General features: G+C 45.2%; 1 protein-coding gene across 1 annotated transcript in view; it reads left to right on the top strand.

The window, feature by feature from the left end:
• Positions 1 to 4,328, top strand: part of LOC149371407 (guanylate cyclase soluble subunit beta-1-like) — a 103,302-nt gene extending 98,974 nt beyond the window's left edge. The window contains exons 11-12 of the mRNA XM_089585166.1: positions 889 to 1,108; positions 3,179 to 4,328. Coding sequence (XP_089441292.1) covers positions 889 to 1,108; positions 3,179 to 3,880 — 922 coding nt within the window. The 3' untranslated portion in view covers positions 3,881 to 4,328. The remainder of the gene's footprint in view (positions 1 to 888; positions 1,109 to 3,178) is intronic.
• Positions 4,329 to 17,357: the final 13,029 nt, after the last annotated feature.

The raw sequence follows: 17,357 nt of genomic DNA, 5'->3' as shown, positions 1-17,357 counted from the left end.
TCTGTACAATTAGCAGGTTGTCTTAAATAGCGCTCAACTTATGTGGTATATCATTACTTCTAGGTCCCCTAGCTGTACACTTTGTGAGAAGTTTCCTCAGTTTTACACGACACACCAATGCAGCATACTGGGACCTCTTTAGTGGGCATTGTTATGAAGGCGGAAGCCTTTAATGCGTCGTTGTAAGCAGCAGCTGTCGACAGAAATGTCACGCTTTTCAATTGGTCGAAACGGTCGTGACGTCACAGTGCGCAAATTTCAAACGGGGCCAATTGTACTTTGGCTAGTACAATAGTGATACTCCAAAATAAGTGGAAATGAGTTTAGTTAATTTCTTAATCACCCAATTAGTATAACCTTTCTAATCAGGCCAGATAAATAAATAAAACCTGGTAGGAAATTGGTCGAGTTCGGGAATCGAACCCCGATCGCCGAAGTGAGAGACGAGCATGCTAACCACTCCGCCATGCCAGCTCTATGGCTTGAAATGAACAAAGGCGCGTCTAGTGAATACGGTGTCTTCGTTCACTCCCATCTTCCTGCCTTCCCGTTACGGAGAGGTTCAGGTGTCCACCGAGGTATGCCAGACAGATACATGTCCTTTCTTCAAAAACCAACTTATCGACGAGCAAGGCGTAGAACCGAACGGGCGATGTCGTTCTGTGGACTCCCTGGCAGCGTTGCAACACGCTGTCGCGTTTCACACTCAGAGGCGAAGCTTAACATCTTAACAACACATCAGTGACACAAGCAGCAACACCGCGCTTAGGGCTTTCGGCTCATCGCACTTGAGGTCAACAAAGTGCCCCCCTGAATTTTTTTTTTTTTCTGGACGTCATTAGTCAGGTAATCGAACCCCCCCCCCTTTCCCCCTGCTCTGTCGTGCAGCCACCTGACGAAGCAGGACTACGTGTTTGAGGACAACCTGGACGTGGGCGACTTCCCGCTTCGGTGCTACCTGGTCGACATCGCATCGAGGAACAGCGGCGAGGACCAGCCAGCCGCAGCCGGCCAGCAGCCGGCCGACGACAGCATGCTCCTCTCGCCTTCGTCCTCACCCGTGCGCCGCGCATCAGCCGTCCCATCGCCTTCCTTCGAGACAGACGAGGTACGGGAACGGAGAAAGTCACCAGGAGTGGACGAAAGTGAACAGAGACCACGCGGGTTTCCGTAGCTCTGAAGATGTACTCACTAACTGGTATCATTGGCTTGGACTCTCGCCCGACATCACAGAGAAGGGTCTAACAAATAAATTATTGTAGTGAGTCCAAAATCGCCAGAGCGAGGTGCTGATTACTCTCTCAGAAGTGTCAGCACAACATTTATTTATTTATTTATTTATTTATTTATTTATTTATTTATTTATTTATTTATTTATTTATTTATTTATTTATTTATTTATTTATTTATTTATTTATTTTTTTATTTATTTATTTATTTATTTATTTATTTATTCGGCCTACATGCACTGCCAGTAAAGCTTTATTGTAGGTGGTGACACAAGGACAAAATTTCGTCGTAAATCACATGACTGCAACAGTTATTGCAACAATAAACAAAACTGATTGCAACAATTCTGGAAACAAATAACATGTAGAACAATTTAAATAGAAAAACGTGTTAAACGGCACACACAGGAGTACAGGATCATTCATAAACTAAACCATATTGAAACACACAACAAAACTCTCAGTGCATTCATTTGGCTCTGAATCAAATTTTCAAAATCAGGCGTAACCGTCACTTAGTGAGCAAACTGATTCCAGTCAAGGCAGACGCTCGGGCATGTTGGTTAGACAGTGTCGGTGCAGCGCATACGACGAGAATGAAAAGAGACATAGACACAACGCTGTGTGTCTGTGTCTCTTTTCATCTTTGTCGTATGCTCTGCACCGATAATTATGCCAGTCATTGACTGTGTTAGGAAAAAAAAATACTTCAACATATTAATACGGTACTCATAAGTTCTAAACTTGTGAGCACTGTCTCTCTTAGACTAAACGTAATGCGGTTCCCTAATGAGCGTTGTTCAGCCTATACCAGTTTCATCCTCATATAGTTTGCGGAGTAAATTTCGATCTTTACATTTTTTTTTGCGTTAGGAGAGAATTTTCCATCCAACCCAAACCTGAGAGATTAAAATAATAATACCCTGTTAAAAGAGCTGCTTGTGTCTCGACACGTTCTACTTTATTTATTAGGTCTTAAGTGTACGGATCTGAGCTTACGCATGCATGTCCTAAAATAGGCCGAATGCTAGAAAATAGAAGTTTGCCTCAAATGCTGACGGATAATGTTTAAATTTTATTCAAAGATTGAAGGAGACAAAAAGTGTTTCCGCTAATTAAAACTACATGATTAGATCAGTCATGCGCCAGGTAGATACTTTCACTAGGTGACGTTGAAAGCAGGTAGAATATACAGTAACTCTAGTATATCGGTAAGGCATTTTACTTGTTAAATGTGTTAATGAGAACACCAGCAGGGTGACTCTCTATTGCAAAAAAATTGTATCACCGAGCTAGTTTAGACCTGGATAGCAAATCTGAGTCGCTTTTGGCGTTTCATATTGAATTGGGCGATCGTTAGTAAAAAAAAAAAAAAAAAAGCCTCAGGATGACATGTGCCGCGATTTAGATAGAAAGATCGATTTTTTTGTCAATTACAGCAGAGTAAGAGTGAATAGATCGACCGTTAAAACATGTATTCGGAAGGTAGCATATTCGAGAGTGGCTCCTTCGTTTGCCTTCACCTCACCAGAGCTAGTTTTCTATCATCTGACCTCAACGCTTCGTACTGCTTCATGAGAACAGCATATGCAGCATGCATCAACAGTTCTCAAATGAAAAATGTCCTAAGGCGCCGCACAGAAGACGCAATAATATATTCTCTCGGCAGGAAACATGAAATGCGTACCTAGAAGAGAACCGACCGCCTTCAGGTGACAGTAAATGCTGAGCCTTGGGGTCCGATATACATTCCTGTTTAGCTGGGTGGTGTCACTTTGCATCTTCATTCAGTAGTAGGGTGCATGGCGGAAGCAAATTTGCTTATTAGAAAACCTAAACTCAAGATATTTAGTAGTTGAGCCAATTCCCCCCTTGGTTTACGAAAGTGAGGTCCTTGGTATTCACTTGCGGACCAAATTACTGTCTATCTTTTTTTGTTTATTTCGCAGATCGGCATGTTCATCAACAGCAGACTGCCGAACAAAAACATCGAGGGTGATGCAGCGACACCTGAGGACATGAAGAAAAAGGGCGGAGAACCGATCTTTAAGGTTCGAAACAACGTTATGTCCTGTCCATTCGCTCCAGACAGCGCAGACAAAACACCTGCCGTAATCGCGCATGTCTCGGCGGCTGCCCCACCAGCGGCAAGGATTGCCATCGAAGGTGCCGCAGAGGACACGTCTTCAGATTTCTTGGGCAACAGCACTGATGGCACTGAGCCTTCTACATACAAAGGCGAGCAGGACGTGAGCAAGACTGGCGGAAAGACCTCGTTCCTTGGCATCAGATGGAAGCTGTCGCAGCCACACAAGGGGAAGAAACACAAGAACGATCCGGCTCAGCCGTCACCGCAGCAAGATGACAACGACAATTGCAGTGGCGAAAGCACTGGAGTTGTGCGCTTCTTGGAAAGCCCTGAGCCGAAGGCAGGTCGTCTGCAATGCCCATTCTTCCGGTTCCGGGCTAAGAACGTCGGAATCGACGAAAGCTTTTCGCAGGCCAGCAGCGGTAAGGCTGTTCCAGTAGCGCTGGCTCCAACTGGAGCAGGAGCAGGGATTGGTTCGGGCCAACAGGAGACCACACCAGCTCGGAGAGCAGATGCACGTCAGAAGGACAAGTTCTGGTCGCGGGTCATCTTTCCTTCCTGAAGGCCTGCCGAACCTCGGAACGACTAGAGTCCTCTGTCCTTCGGAGAAAAAAAAAACAGCAAGACCACATGGCGTCCCCTGCGCTCGTGAAACCCTAGCCTCAGCCAGCCCCATCGAGCACCGGCCTCTCTGCAAGATACACACAGACACACGAAAAGGGAACGCACTATTTTGGGTTTTCTATAGTCGACACTGTAGCAGGACAGCATCCGGGGCCCCTAGTTCCTTGGGATCAGGGCCCACCACGCATGAGCACCGACGGTTTCAAAAGAAGATGCGGCAGGCGACAAAGGCGTCGCCCCTGCCTCCTTCGTTCCTCGCATTTCTGTTACTTTCGCAGGTTCTGCTTCGAAGCCACCTGCCACCTCGAAGCCTGCCAGAGAAGTGGCTTCCACAGCCCTCGCCATTTTCGTTTTCCTCAGCTTGCGCCGAAATAAATCCAAACACATTGTGGAGATCAGGTGGCACTCCCTCTTTTCCAAGCGTGTGACGGGAAGATTGTTTTACTGTGGGAAACCTTCACAAAAGCACTCCTTCTGAGCACGGGATGGTGGCCGGCATGATTTTGAACCTGCCAGGTGCCATGTTGTGCACAGAGTGTCTTAATGGGTTAACAAGTGTGCGCACTGTTAACTTTAGCAGTGTGCTGCGACTAACACTCATATCTTTGCATCAGAATATTTATCACACTTTTGATATCGCCGGTGGGGTAGGGAATCTTGGTAGTCAGGTTAGTAGCCCATATTTAGGATTAATAAAATAGATATATTTTACCTATTATAATAACGTCATTTTATTCATATTTTCTACCATGGCCAAAAATATACGCAATTTCATATTTCCTTGAGTAAATGTAACGCCGCAGAACACATACTTTAAATGGCCAAGAAAGTAAAAGGTTAGCCTAACAGAAGCTGACGCTTTTTGGGTTTACGGCATCCCTACTCTCACGCACGGAGATAGCCAACTCGTGTGCAGCATGACTACGCCATCACCCCTCTGCCACATCCGCCACCTTACATCATTGCCAGTGGTCTCCATACAAATTTTTTCTTTGCGTGCATATACTTTAGTGTAAGCATCAGGCATTTTTTGTTATTTACAAAAGCTTCGCCAAACGAAAAAGAGAAAATGATCTGAAAGAGCACGTTAGTATGACTTTTCTCTAGCGACTAGGAACACTAGTGTTATTCTACTTCGGATTCATCGAAATTCGTGTCCCTGGCCAGATATAAAAAAAAAAACACAGCGTACCGGCCATTGACTAGTAACAACTATGTACCCACTACAGCAGCCCGCTCCAGGGGCTTTGAATAATAATTTTTTTTAATCTAATATCATTCATGAGTCAGCACAGATCTACAGTCAGAAGAAAATGAGAAGCCGACTACTACACATGTGTAAAAATTGGCTCTATTTTGTGCGCACTCGAATATTCAATTTTTAGCCTCCAAGGAGGAGGTACTTTCTTGCAGTAAACGTTCTAAGAAAGGTTACGGCTTCTGTCGCCCCAGGCTCCGTATTCTAAAAGCTCGTGTCTCTATCTGCTAGCAGTATAAAACGTTTTTATTGGTTTGTCGACCTATTCATTTACGCTGACATCAAACATGTATGTATATTATATTTTTTATCAGATACTTCAAAAGGCCGTGATTTCTGAACAATAAGTGAGCTTTGTGCTGTACTGTTATACGTGCAGGCAGAACGCCGAAGCAGAAAATCCGGAGCTGCAGTGAGTTATGATGTAACAGTTTGTTCGCTGTCGCACGTGAGGGCTCGAACCATATATGGTTCGAACCATAATTATTGCTCTTCAGCAGCGATTACTTATTACAGTTTTATTTTTTACATTTTCTTCCCATCCGGATCTTTGTGGCCATCGCCATCTTCCGCATTTCAAAAAAAGAAAAAAAAAGCGCATTTCAAAAAAGCGCAGGCTCTTATCTCAGGGGCGCATTTTTCTTTCGCTCATCTTTGTTTTCCGCTCGGTACTTCATCATCCGAGTTTTTCAAATGCATTACGCGCCAGAATGCACGCGTGCGATTCCGACCGCGAATGCATGAGTGGACGCATTACAAGAATAAGCGCAAAGCAGAGCCGTGATGGAGGCCCCTTCGAAGGGATGTGTAGCACATGCAGTCTATACGCACTACTGCTCACAATATATTGCATTTCCATTTCAGTCGTTCGCGGTGATCCGAAATGCATTGCCGCCTTACATTTGTTTATCACTGTTTTTGTACTTCACTTGCAGAGCTATTGTTGGACGTCATTCTTGTGCACCGAAACGAAGCAAGGCCTTGACATTTAAGCAGGTTTTTTTTTAGCAGGCTGCTTTCCTAAAATTGCTCTTTTGTATTCAATCTCACAAGATCTGAAATTATTTCTTGCTGAATTTGTTTCCTGTATTTGAATGTCGCATTTTGAAAACTAAGTTAGAAATTGAATCTCCGTACTACACAGCTACTATTGCACTTGCCCATTACGTGCTCGAAATCAAAATATCTATGCGCTGTTGCAGCTACAGAGAAACTAGTCGAGTCTGTTCTTTATTTCTTGCTCCTTAATGCTTACTTCCTTCGCAATTTTATCAACAATGCTGCATAACTGATACGGACTAATTCGTTTTTTTTTTATCTTTTAAAAATGGTTCAGAAACTGGACAACTGACTGCTTGGGTCTCCTTGCTTCAGCTGTAGCTCTTAATGTGGGAATTATTGTTTACCTTCACTTTTGTAAATAGTCACAATGTAAGTATACGTCGAGGGTACGGGTGATGAGATAACGGGTGTGCGAATACCACTTTTCCAAACCGAATCACACACGAATCGAACAGCGACAAAACTGAACTGAATATATTTGAGAACCTTCGAGGTCATGGCAAATATTCGTAAAAATTGAATGATTGCATGTAACCAGGCAAAGCTTCGATGTTGCAGACATAGCTTTAGCTTATGGAGTTATCGGTCTGGCTGTAACTACACTAGAATCAGCACTGATCGTAAATCGAGCGTACGTACTCTAAGTCAGCATACGCTATTAAACTCATACCATTGTCATGTCATGCGTGTTAGAAAATTTACCATTTGCTGCTGATGAAAATGGCGAATAAACAAAAGCCACATCTCAATGGCGATTGTTTATTCGCCATTGAGATTGAGATTATTCGCCTTGCTGAAGAAGTCATTTAAGGATTGATAAGTGGTGTAACAACTCTACCACACAGCTGAGAAGTAAACCATGCCTTCTGGTTACATTTGACAAAGACGGCACGCCAAACCATAGCCTCCTAGATCCGGGATCAAGACGTGATTTGGTAAACCTGCTTGCGAACAATCGCGTGGCACTATCTTGGATGCAGTGTATGCGCATTACGAAAGCCGCCAAATAATAGCTCCGTGTACCGGAGATAAACCCTCCATGCTGCGCAGTCCGATCGCGGTAGCATGCTGTTATGTACCGGGGTGGAGTCTCCCTTGAAATGATCGTCGAAATAAATTGCGGCACGTCGTTCGAAGTTTGTGCCAGTTATCCGATGAAATGTAATACGCTTGTATGTGTTACAGTGTTGTATGTGTTACAGTTTGCACACAAGTGTAGCCAACACTTTAAATTTAATATACATGATGCATTTGAAAGGGCTGAAAGACGTCGGTACATTATTTTAAACACGCCTTGATTAGCAGCATCATGCTTGTATCCGAAGTTGAGCTGCAAAAGAAGTTGCATTTCGTTAAGTACGAACACACGAAGTCAACAGTGGGGCAGCAGACGCCCCTCAACATTCGTTTTTGGTTTACCTCTTCAGTCACAGGGTTCGCAATATACGAACGGCCCTTTCTCACGGTCAAACCCCTGCACTCGGCCTGCTAGATCGTTGAGCGCTACTCGAATAGTTTTGGAATATTTAGAAGGATATCGCCTGTAGGAAGACGGCAGCAAATTCATTTTTGATATTGGAAAACTAATGTGATCATTTGTAAAAGAGCACGTTTTTTACTTCATTGTGCGCGAAGAAGCACGTTCCGGTCAGAAGGTTTCGGCTACTGATACTGAAAAGTCAGTAGCCTCTGCGCACTTCGGCGAGCAACTGCCTCGACGACTGTAGTCGTGTCTCTGTGCTTATCGGTGGTTGCCTAGGTGCTGTTCAGGCATTGACCCATATCTCTTTTGTCATCTCCGTTCTGCCAGCCGCCCTCACCACGCGACCATGGCGTAAGCAGAGCCATATTGGGGCTATAAATGCGGCTGGCTCCAAGCAGTTTGAATACATACCATGCTTATACCCGCTCGTTTTTCATCACGGGGCGGTTGCATGAACCGTTGGTGTCGTCATTAATTTCAGGAGAACAGGACACCTACCCTTTACCCGGGGTCCTTCACAGGACATGCCCTGAGATGCACTCGTCTTAGCAGCTTTCGAAGTATAAACAAGCACTTATAGAACATTGAACACCAGAATAATTTTCCGCTACCCACTCTAGACACAGCTCATATCGATCCAAGGTTGTTGTGCTCCTCTTACGCCTTTTTATATTTTTAACAACCACTGTTCAGCGTGTATGTCCTGAGCAAAATAATTTTGTTTTGTAGCTGGCTCGGCACTCGTGTTAACATGAGTCTGTTTTTTTTCTTTTGTACGAAAATTTTGAGGCGGTGCTTAATAGCACTTCTTGTAAAAAAAAAAGATTAAAAATATTCTTTATGTGCTTTAGGCGCACCCGTTTTCGTTGTAACTCTGCGCCCATCAAAAGAATACGACAGGCAACATTTGAATCATTTTAAAGCAATTTTACTCCGTCAGGGAAGAAAATAAATTAAAAAATACCGAGATACTTTTCTGTGGCAAGAAAAAATGCGAAATTAAGATGCCTGATTAGTTTTCTTTAGCTTTTAGGTCACACTTCACGCTAAATGAGGCATATTTGTGATACCAGACGGTCGACCATTTTCGGAGAGAGTCAGATAATGGCACGAATGTTATACATTGAGGATAACAGGATCTGATGATGACGGAAGAAAGCCTGAATTGTTCTCTACTCACCGGCTTGGCGTGGTATAACAATATAAATGAGTCGTTCCTTACGAAAGCAGTCGTTTCTTGCTGCGAGTTTTAATCGGCCGAAATCTGTTTGAAGCTCAGACACTGTATGCATAACCAAAAGGCTGATCACGATTATCGACTACCTCCTCAGGGGAAAGGCAGGGTGCGCATGTGTACTACCGATGCTGCAACTGCACATTTCTTGCATCACATCGTATTTCTCGAATGTCTAAAGAATGAAGTGTTACTGTTGTGCGAACTGCCTAAAACCACACAAAGGGCACGACATGAGGTCACCCCGTGTCCTATATTGTGCATGTGCTTGTTATTGTGATTTTCGCGCATTTTTATTTCTGAAGAATTGAACAAACTTGCCCAATAACATGTTAAAAAATGAAACATCACTTAACCGCTAACACTTTCACGGTTTACCACTCACACCATCAGCGCTGCCTAATTCATCACTAGCCCATTCACATTCACTTGCGTTCAGATACCAGAGCCGCACATAACAAGTTTGCAACCTGAATTATAGGTCTGAGCTATAATCTTTGGGGTTTTTTATGCTCCGTCATTGGAGTTGCCGTTCAAATTAAAAGGTTGACCAGCCTGCGCTTGGCAACACCGAAAAGAGTGACTGGTAAAGAAAGCCGGCTGAGAGATTATTGTGCATTGGTTGGAGGAAAACTACAAAAAAAATGGCCTCACATTTTCGGTTGGTTTTCTGAAGCAGGCATACTGTATGCATAGGGAAGTCAGATATGAGGTAATCATTAAGAGAATCCAAGGTCATATGTATCAAAGAATAAAATTTTAGTCACAGAGAGGGTTGTGGAGCTTCTGTTATTTCCAAAAGACCCTAACAAGCGCTTCAAATATGTTTTCAACCCCATCCTGTCTCGGCATATTTCAAGCTGCATTTATTGAAGCTCGCCTGCTGAACGCGAGCGCCTTGCACAAAAGGCTGTGGCGCTCGCACACATGAAGCGCTCTTGGTCTTGCGCGTAAACTGTCTGGCTAAAAAAGAGAAACCAAACTGACAACCTGAGTTCGACGTCTATCCCAGCGCCTTAACCAAGACTGCCGCCGTGACAAATCCGGCTGCGAAAAGCTATTCGGACACATCTGCTGTGAATGTATTTGTTCTATCTCCGAGAAACCTTCACTGCCTTCCACAGACCAGTTCTCTCTCTCTTCCTTCAGTGGAAAGAGACAACATCCCTACATGCCTCTGACAGGCCCGACACACGCCTCTGCCCCCGGAACAGAACACACAAGGAGAGCAGTGTCAGCTACGGTCAGAGCAATATGAACAACAGCCTCTTCCGTTCTACTTGACAATCTTCGGAGGACCGTGCAACGAACTGTGACAACGTAGAGGAGAGCTTTCTGCATTCAGAAGTATTCATATTTTTCTTCCTCTCTGTCTCGTCCCAATTCCATGATATGTAGCGGCCCTAGATCCCAGGACTTTTCGAATCACTGGTTTTGTATTGGGCGGACAAGATTAGCCTCACAGTGCTGTGTCCGTCCGAACTGACTTTTTTCTCATTTTCATACTGCTGAATCTAGCTTTTCCAAAGGAGACTTAGTAGTTCTTGCCATTATCAGTTTTATACAGAGAGTAGCAGTTATAGAGCTGTTCCGCCTAATTAACATACGTTCATTTACACAAACTCAAGCTTTTTACGAAAAATAATTTAATCCACAGCAAGGACGAAATACAGAGAATCATAAAACCTTCTAGACGGAGGTACTCGATTATGTGATTTCGATGGCGGATGCAAATATTTCAGAGGTAAAATACAGTCTCCAAGTAATGAGTTCGAGTCTTCAGTGCCGCGGGCGAAAAAGGACCGAAGAAAAAAATTTCTACGCGAACAATAAGTGACAAGCTGAGGCTGTGATATAATCTAGATGGTGATTCTTTGAAGAATTGATTTTATTGAAGGTGTTTTTTCTTCAATGGGCCAAATACACCTTTACAAGCACGACGGCAATTGGGGCTCGTTATTTTTACATACTCTTCTACCCACAGGACATGTGCGCCTGTCTTGCAGTCTTTATTTTTGTACTGTGTGTAATTTCTTACTGGTAGAGAATTAAATCCTTCAGCACACCGTAACAACGACTGAGCAAAAGGCGAAAGTTCGTTTTGCGTAGAAATCGCATCGCCACGGAAGTTTTTATGTCCAATGATTTCTTCATAGGTAGAGCAACTGGACACCAATAAGTGACGAAAAGTACGGAGGTAATCTATCCCGGCCGTAGCGATCCCTTTTCGATGGCGGCGAAATGCTTGAAACCCACATACTGTGTGACGTCAGTGCTCGTTAAAGCGTCCCGGGGTGGCGAAATTATCCGGAGCTCTCCCATACGGGTTCCTTTATAACCTGAGTCGCTATGAGACGTTAAACCCCACAAAACTATGGAACCGTGCGCACGCAATCCCACTTTCCACACTAGTCATATCGCGGCGGTAATTACAAGAAGCACCTTGTGCGTACCAAAATTTAGTGGGACACATTGAAGAGCCTGTCCGAGACTCAGTCCCTCACACCTGGCGCCGCGTCATTCTCCGTCGCAATGCTGGCTGCCGGTGGACCTTCGCTGCAGGGTAAGGAAGGACGCTGCTCCCGCACACACGGCCCCAGAATCTCTCGGCGGCTGCGACGGGTGGCCGCAGCGACAATGCTCATACCGAACTACGTCCGCCGACTGCTTGCTGCGCCCTTTGAGGCGGCGGCCTTCCTATCATGTGCGTATTTATAATAATCCGCAATGAACCACACGAACAAGCGCAGTGCTGTCGCATGTGAGTGCATTCGCTTGCATTCGAGCAAATGAAGCGACTGTACGGCGGGATTTAACTCCTTGGTAACTGTCTGAAACGGAGCAGTGTTGCTTTAGCAGCTCGTAGTCTGCCGGGCGGGCACAGTTCTCATCTTCGTCTACCTCTAGTCGTTCGGCTCAACTTCACTACAATCTGGCCTCCGCAGGAAAGGGGAGCCATCCTTGCGAATCAAGGCGAAGAAATTATAGCGGGCATAATATGGCCTCAAGCGGTCAACGTGGATGATCTCACGGCCACGGCGGCGAAGGTTGCTGTAGTGGGCTAAGTGTTCAGTGAGACAGGTGAGAGGAGAACTCAGTTGTATAGCATAATATGGGCCGTGATACCTGTCAACCAGCTTGCTGGACAGGCGGGTCGGCGTCGAAGATACCCACAGCCAGACGTGAGCACCTGGAAGGAAGGCGCGGGTGGGGCGACTGTTGTTTCTGCGGGCTTCCTTGTGTCTATTCTGAAGTCAGGCAACGGGCCAGCTGGCGGTACTGTTCAGCGTGCCTCGCAGCTTCCGATACCGAGGTGTACTCCAAGATGTCAGGAAAACAGGGCAAGATGGTGTCTAGCGGAAACGAAGACTCGCGACCAACTTGAATATAGGACGCGCACATGCAAAAGCGCGCGTCGCAGAGCCTTGTGCGCTGAGCAGACAGTGGTCATGAGGGCCTTAAAGTAAGCACAAAGCCGTCCACTCATGCAACTGAACAATGTCTGACTACGCGGGTTGCTCGGGAAGAGAAACGCGGCTCTCACAAGCCACACTGCTGCACTACCTGCCACTGCAGGGGAGTGGTGCATCGCTTAAGCATTGTACCACTGCGCCAGGAGCAGTATGAGGACTCCAAGCGATCTATAAATGTAAAGTAGATAGTGATAATCCTACATTTAAGGCGGAGCTTAAGTGTCCTCTCCAGTTTAAGTGCTCTAGAACTAAGACATCTACTCACCATTTTTTTTCCATCTTTGTGCGAAGCCCGCTTGAGCTTAAAAGAAGCACGCTATACTGGGCGAGTTGGTTGGTGTTTATTCTGATGACTAGCGCGAAATTAAACAAGGGACAAATAGAAAAAGCGCACGAGTTGTCTTTTTCTTTCTGTCCCTTGTCCAATTTCACACTGGTCGTCAGAATGATCTTGAAAACCGAGAATCAAACCGAAACTAAAGTGCGAAATGACGTGCTAGCGCACCTAATTCCCATCTGGCTTAAGAAGGCGAAATCGTCCGTCATTTTTTTTCTTCACAGTGATAGAGATGTTCTATTTTCCTCACCAGCTGGGATGTCTGCACCGCATCGAGACAGACGGAAGTTTTTCAATCACTCAAATACCTGCCAATATTTTTTCTGTGTCCCTATCTATCATCGTAAGCCCTTGTGGCACCAAAGACATAAAGCCTTTCCTGCACCAGTGATATAAATTCGGTGGCCCCTTACGATATAACCAAGCGCGAGCAAGCGCGCACACACGCACTCACGAGCGAATGAACGAACGAATGGACGAACAACGGACAAACGAATGGAAGGAACTGAGGTACGGATGGACGGATGAACAACAAACATATGAACGAAAGTAGGAAAGAACATACGAGCGATCGAAAGAAAGAAACAATGAGCGAACGAACCAATGAACAGAGGGACGAACGGAAGAACGGGCGGACGAACGGAAGAACGGGTGGACGAAAGAACAAATGAACGACCGGATCGATGGAAGAGCTACAAACCGACGAACGAACGTAAGGACCGACGAACGGATTTGCGAACGAAAGAATGAACGAAAAAAAACAACGCACGGACGAACGAATGAACGAACGAACGGAAGAACAAGCGAAGGGCGAAAGAAAGAACGAACGAATGGCGAGTGAACAGATGAATGGAGGAACAAAAGAGCATAGAAACGAACTACGAACAGAAGAACGAACGAACAAATCAATGAATTAACGAACTGATGGACGGTCGAACGAATGGGAGAATGAATGGAAGAAGTAAAGAACGGACGGACGAATGGACGTATGACAGAACGAGGGAACCAATGAATGGACGAACGACCGATTAAACCAATGAACGAAAGGATGGACGAAGGAACGGAAGAAATAACGAACGAACAAACGGGCGAAAAAAACGGATGAACGAATGAACGAAGGATCGGACGGAAAAACAGATGGACGAACGGACGAAAGAAAGAGCGAAATTACAAATCGAGGGACGGAAGAATGAGCGAAAGGCACTCGCATGTTTAGATACCGTCTGTCTGCGTCCAATCGCATTGATTTCATCCTAGAAATCAATGCACCACCGGCAGGCCTGGTTTGTGCGTAATAAGGAGGGCCATACATTATTTTCAAGACACACTGATTTAAGTAGTTCGGACTGTTCACTGGCCAGTCGCACTGTGCGTATTTTACGTCCTGCGTTTACCCCTTGGAGCTGTTCCACCGCCTAAGCGCCTGCGTCATTTCCACAACGCAATAGTCGCTCTGATTGCGCATTGGCTATGGACTCAGATGTCGAAATGGACGGAACTCTCCTAACACAACGGTGGCTCCGAATGACTCGTGGTGCAGATATACCCCAGTGTTTGGGACAAGAGGGAGTGCACTGAACACTGATGAGTCAACAGCTGAGTCATACCTAAAGTTGTGAATTCTCTGGCACCCCATTCCGGAACACGCACTCCTTTAAGTTCTTGATTACTGTATGCACTACGGTGTACAACCAGTTCGTCTGTTTTTCTTTGTTTTGACCGTGGCGGGGATTTAAAAGTGTTTCGATATGGCTGCACATTTACCTATAGTATGTTTCTAAATGAACACGGTTTCTAAATAAACTTCTCTGGCTTCTGCAGCAGTAAAAATTTGAGACACCTTACTAAGTTTTCAAAAAAATGTAACATTGAACTGCTTGCTCTTAGGCAAATAGTGTGATTCCTTAATCCCGAAACTTCATAGCTGAGAGCAGATCTCTCTGTGATCCGTGATCCGCTCTCAAGCACTCTGTTTCTGCGCCACAGGTTGCACAACACAGGATACTTTCTTTGAGAGTGAAAACCAATACCAAAATATTACTTTCTCCAGACATTTGCGAAGAAATTTTTTAAATCTATGAACGTAGTACATGCTGGAAAATCAAAATTATGAAACCATGTTCCGGTTTGGATTGCGACTTAAGAACCATATCGATGAAAGAAGGCAAAATGCTACGACGCACTGCTAAATCCTTTGATGCTGGACCGATGATGGTTGCTTGCAAGAAACCGCACTCGTGACCCCATACTATGGCACTGAGCACATAATATTGTTCCAAATTCCTTACGTTATTCCGCTGAAGAATTTATTCTCAGTCGAATGGCAGGTATTGCTGACTGCCTCTCACAAAAGCTTTTTAAAGAGAGCGAGAAAACTACGCGCATAAAAGCGCGCGAGCGTGTGTGTGTGTGTAGGCGGGGGGGGGGGGGGAGTACAGGGGTGTGAACTGCGTTACGTTAGTGCTTAAAGCAGCCTTCATGGCTGCTCCCTAGAGCTGTCTGACCCCCTGGAAAAGTGAATCGAACCAGCTATTCAGCTCCTGAGATTCACATGACAGTGTCATTATCCAAAGCAGCTGGCACAATGCAGGCGCTGTAAAGAATCATGCGCATCATAACTCTGACAGTGCTAAACAGGAATGGCCCCACTGTCAAGACTAGGGCTTCAGCCGCCGCTTTGAGCGTATTGTCAATGCGCTAGCTCCAAGCCGACCGGAAAAATTTAAACTGAGTGTGTTGCATAACTAGATTTGCCCGTTTAATAAATTATGATGCCACAACGGTACGGTGTGGTCGATGGCGACCAGCTGTGCCTGATAAAACTGCTCACTGATGAAGAAGTAGCGCTGCTCACATGATAGCCAAGCGGCGAACCTGCATGTGGCAACTACCGGTGATGCTGTGCAGGGAGCTAAGCGGCCATTACCGATACACAGAAAATGATTAGGCAAACGAAGGCTTCATTAAAGAGGTGGGAGCTCGCAAATCGATATTGCGCATGAGTTATAATTGGTCGCAAGCCTCGCAGGCAGGAGGATTTCTGCAGCGGACGCTTACATAAATGTGTTAGTTCATTTGAGGCTTCTGCGAAGCAGCGCAGAGAGGGAGGTTACGCAGAAACGGAATGTGAGCTTGGAAAGCCCCCGTAATGGAGACGGCAGGAACGTTATCGGGTAACACCCCTACGCGAAGCTGCGATTTATCAACGTCGTTGCTCCTGTCCAGTGTGGCGGTATGATAATCTCACGGCCGGCTGGCTGACGCTGCCGGACGCTCCACTGCTTCTACAAACACGCTCTTAAGCGGCACGACAAAGGCACGTACGGTCAAATCCTTTTCTTTTGCAATTTTTCTTGACGACGGCCTTTGACTGCCTGTGAGGGTGGTTGTAAAAATGTTTCTCTTCTTCACCCCTGTATCTCATGTTATTTGGTATCCTGTTCTTTCCTTCTCCTCACATTGTTCTCTTGCTCTTCGAATTCGTACAACTCACCCGTGTTTGCTGCAAAAAGTCCAAAATCTGCTCAAACGAATAGCCAGCTTTCTTGCAGGGAAAAATAATATGAGAGCATAGTGGAACCGGCTAGATGGTGATTCCTGGCGACGAAAACAGGAAAAACAGAGCATATTGTAGGACGAGTACATGAGAAAGGACGAACGCGACCGGTGTTCGTTCACCACAAAGTGATGCTGTTCGTTCTTTTTCAAGTGCTGCTCCTAAACGTGGCGCTTTCTTCAGTTGCTGTCGCTGCACAGAAGCAATAGCAAGGCTGTTTGCACTCTACTCATACTAATCATTCGTTTGCTGTGTTTATGCTTAGCCACTTCTTACACTGAAGACGCTGTAAAAAATTAAGAAGCAGATGGTGGATGAATTTCACTGCTGAGATCATCCTTTGTGTTAAAGTATCAAAATAGCTGTACCACATGGGTTCTTTTCCACTGCACATTTCGCAGAGACGGCGATTAAAGCAATCCACTACTTCCACATGAAAAATTAGATTTCTGTTATTTTGTCTGTTAAGTTGATGGTCGCTGCTTTCTGCGCGTGGGGCCCGTAGAGAAGCAAATAAACAAGGTCCTGCGTGAAATACATTGGTTTGGTGCTTTATAGTTATTTATCTTTAAATTCTCACCTTAGCCATGTGTACTACGTGCTGTTGCTTATGTGCTGTTCAATATTAGATCCTGCATGCCAGTTTCTGCTAACGAACAATCCTACACACCTTGGGTTGGAGTGTTTAAGATATGGTATAACAGTTTACAGGCAATCTAAATTTCGGAAGCAGAAAAGACTTGACTCCACCTTAGCTCAATCTTAAAAAACAGTACTTATCATTTCAACTTTCAAAGGAATCTGATGTTTTTAGTTGTCTAAGGTTTAATCCTGTCCTCTTTGAAACAGTTGCGCTAGAGTGAGTGAGTGAGTGAAAACTTTATTAGCTCTAGATTCGGATTGTGTTCGGCGGTTTTGAGATGGCTTCGTCCATCTTGCTCAAAGGTCGGTTGCCCTTAGTCCAGGGCTCCGCTGGATGCTGCTGCCAGTTTTGCTCGCCGAATCAGACCTT

This window comes from Amblyomma mixtum, chromosome 1, assembly GCF_055824585.1.
Source record: "Amblyomma mixtum isolate Tamu chromosome 1, ASM5582458v1, whole genome shotgun sequence".
NCBI classification, from domain to species: Eukaryota; Metazoa; Arthropoda; class Arachnida; order Ixodida; family Ixodidae; genus Amblyomma; species Amblyomma mixtum.
Note: the sequence above shows the minus strand (reverse complement) of the source record. Positions and strands in the feature narration are given on the sequence as shown.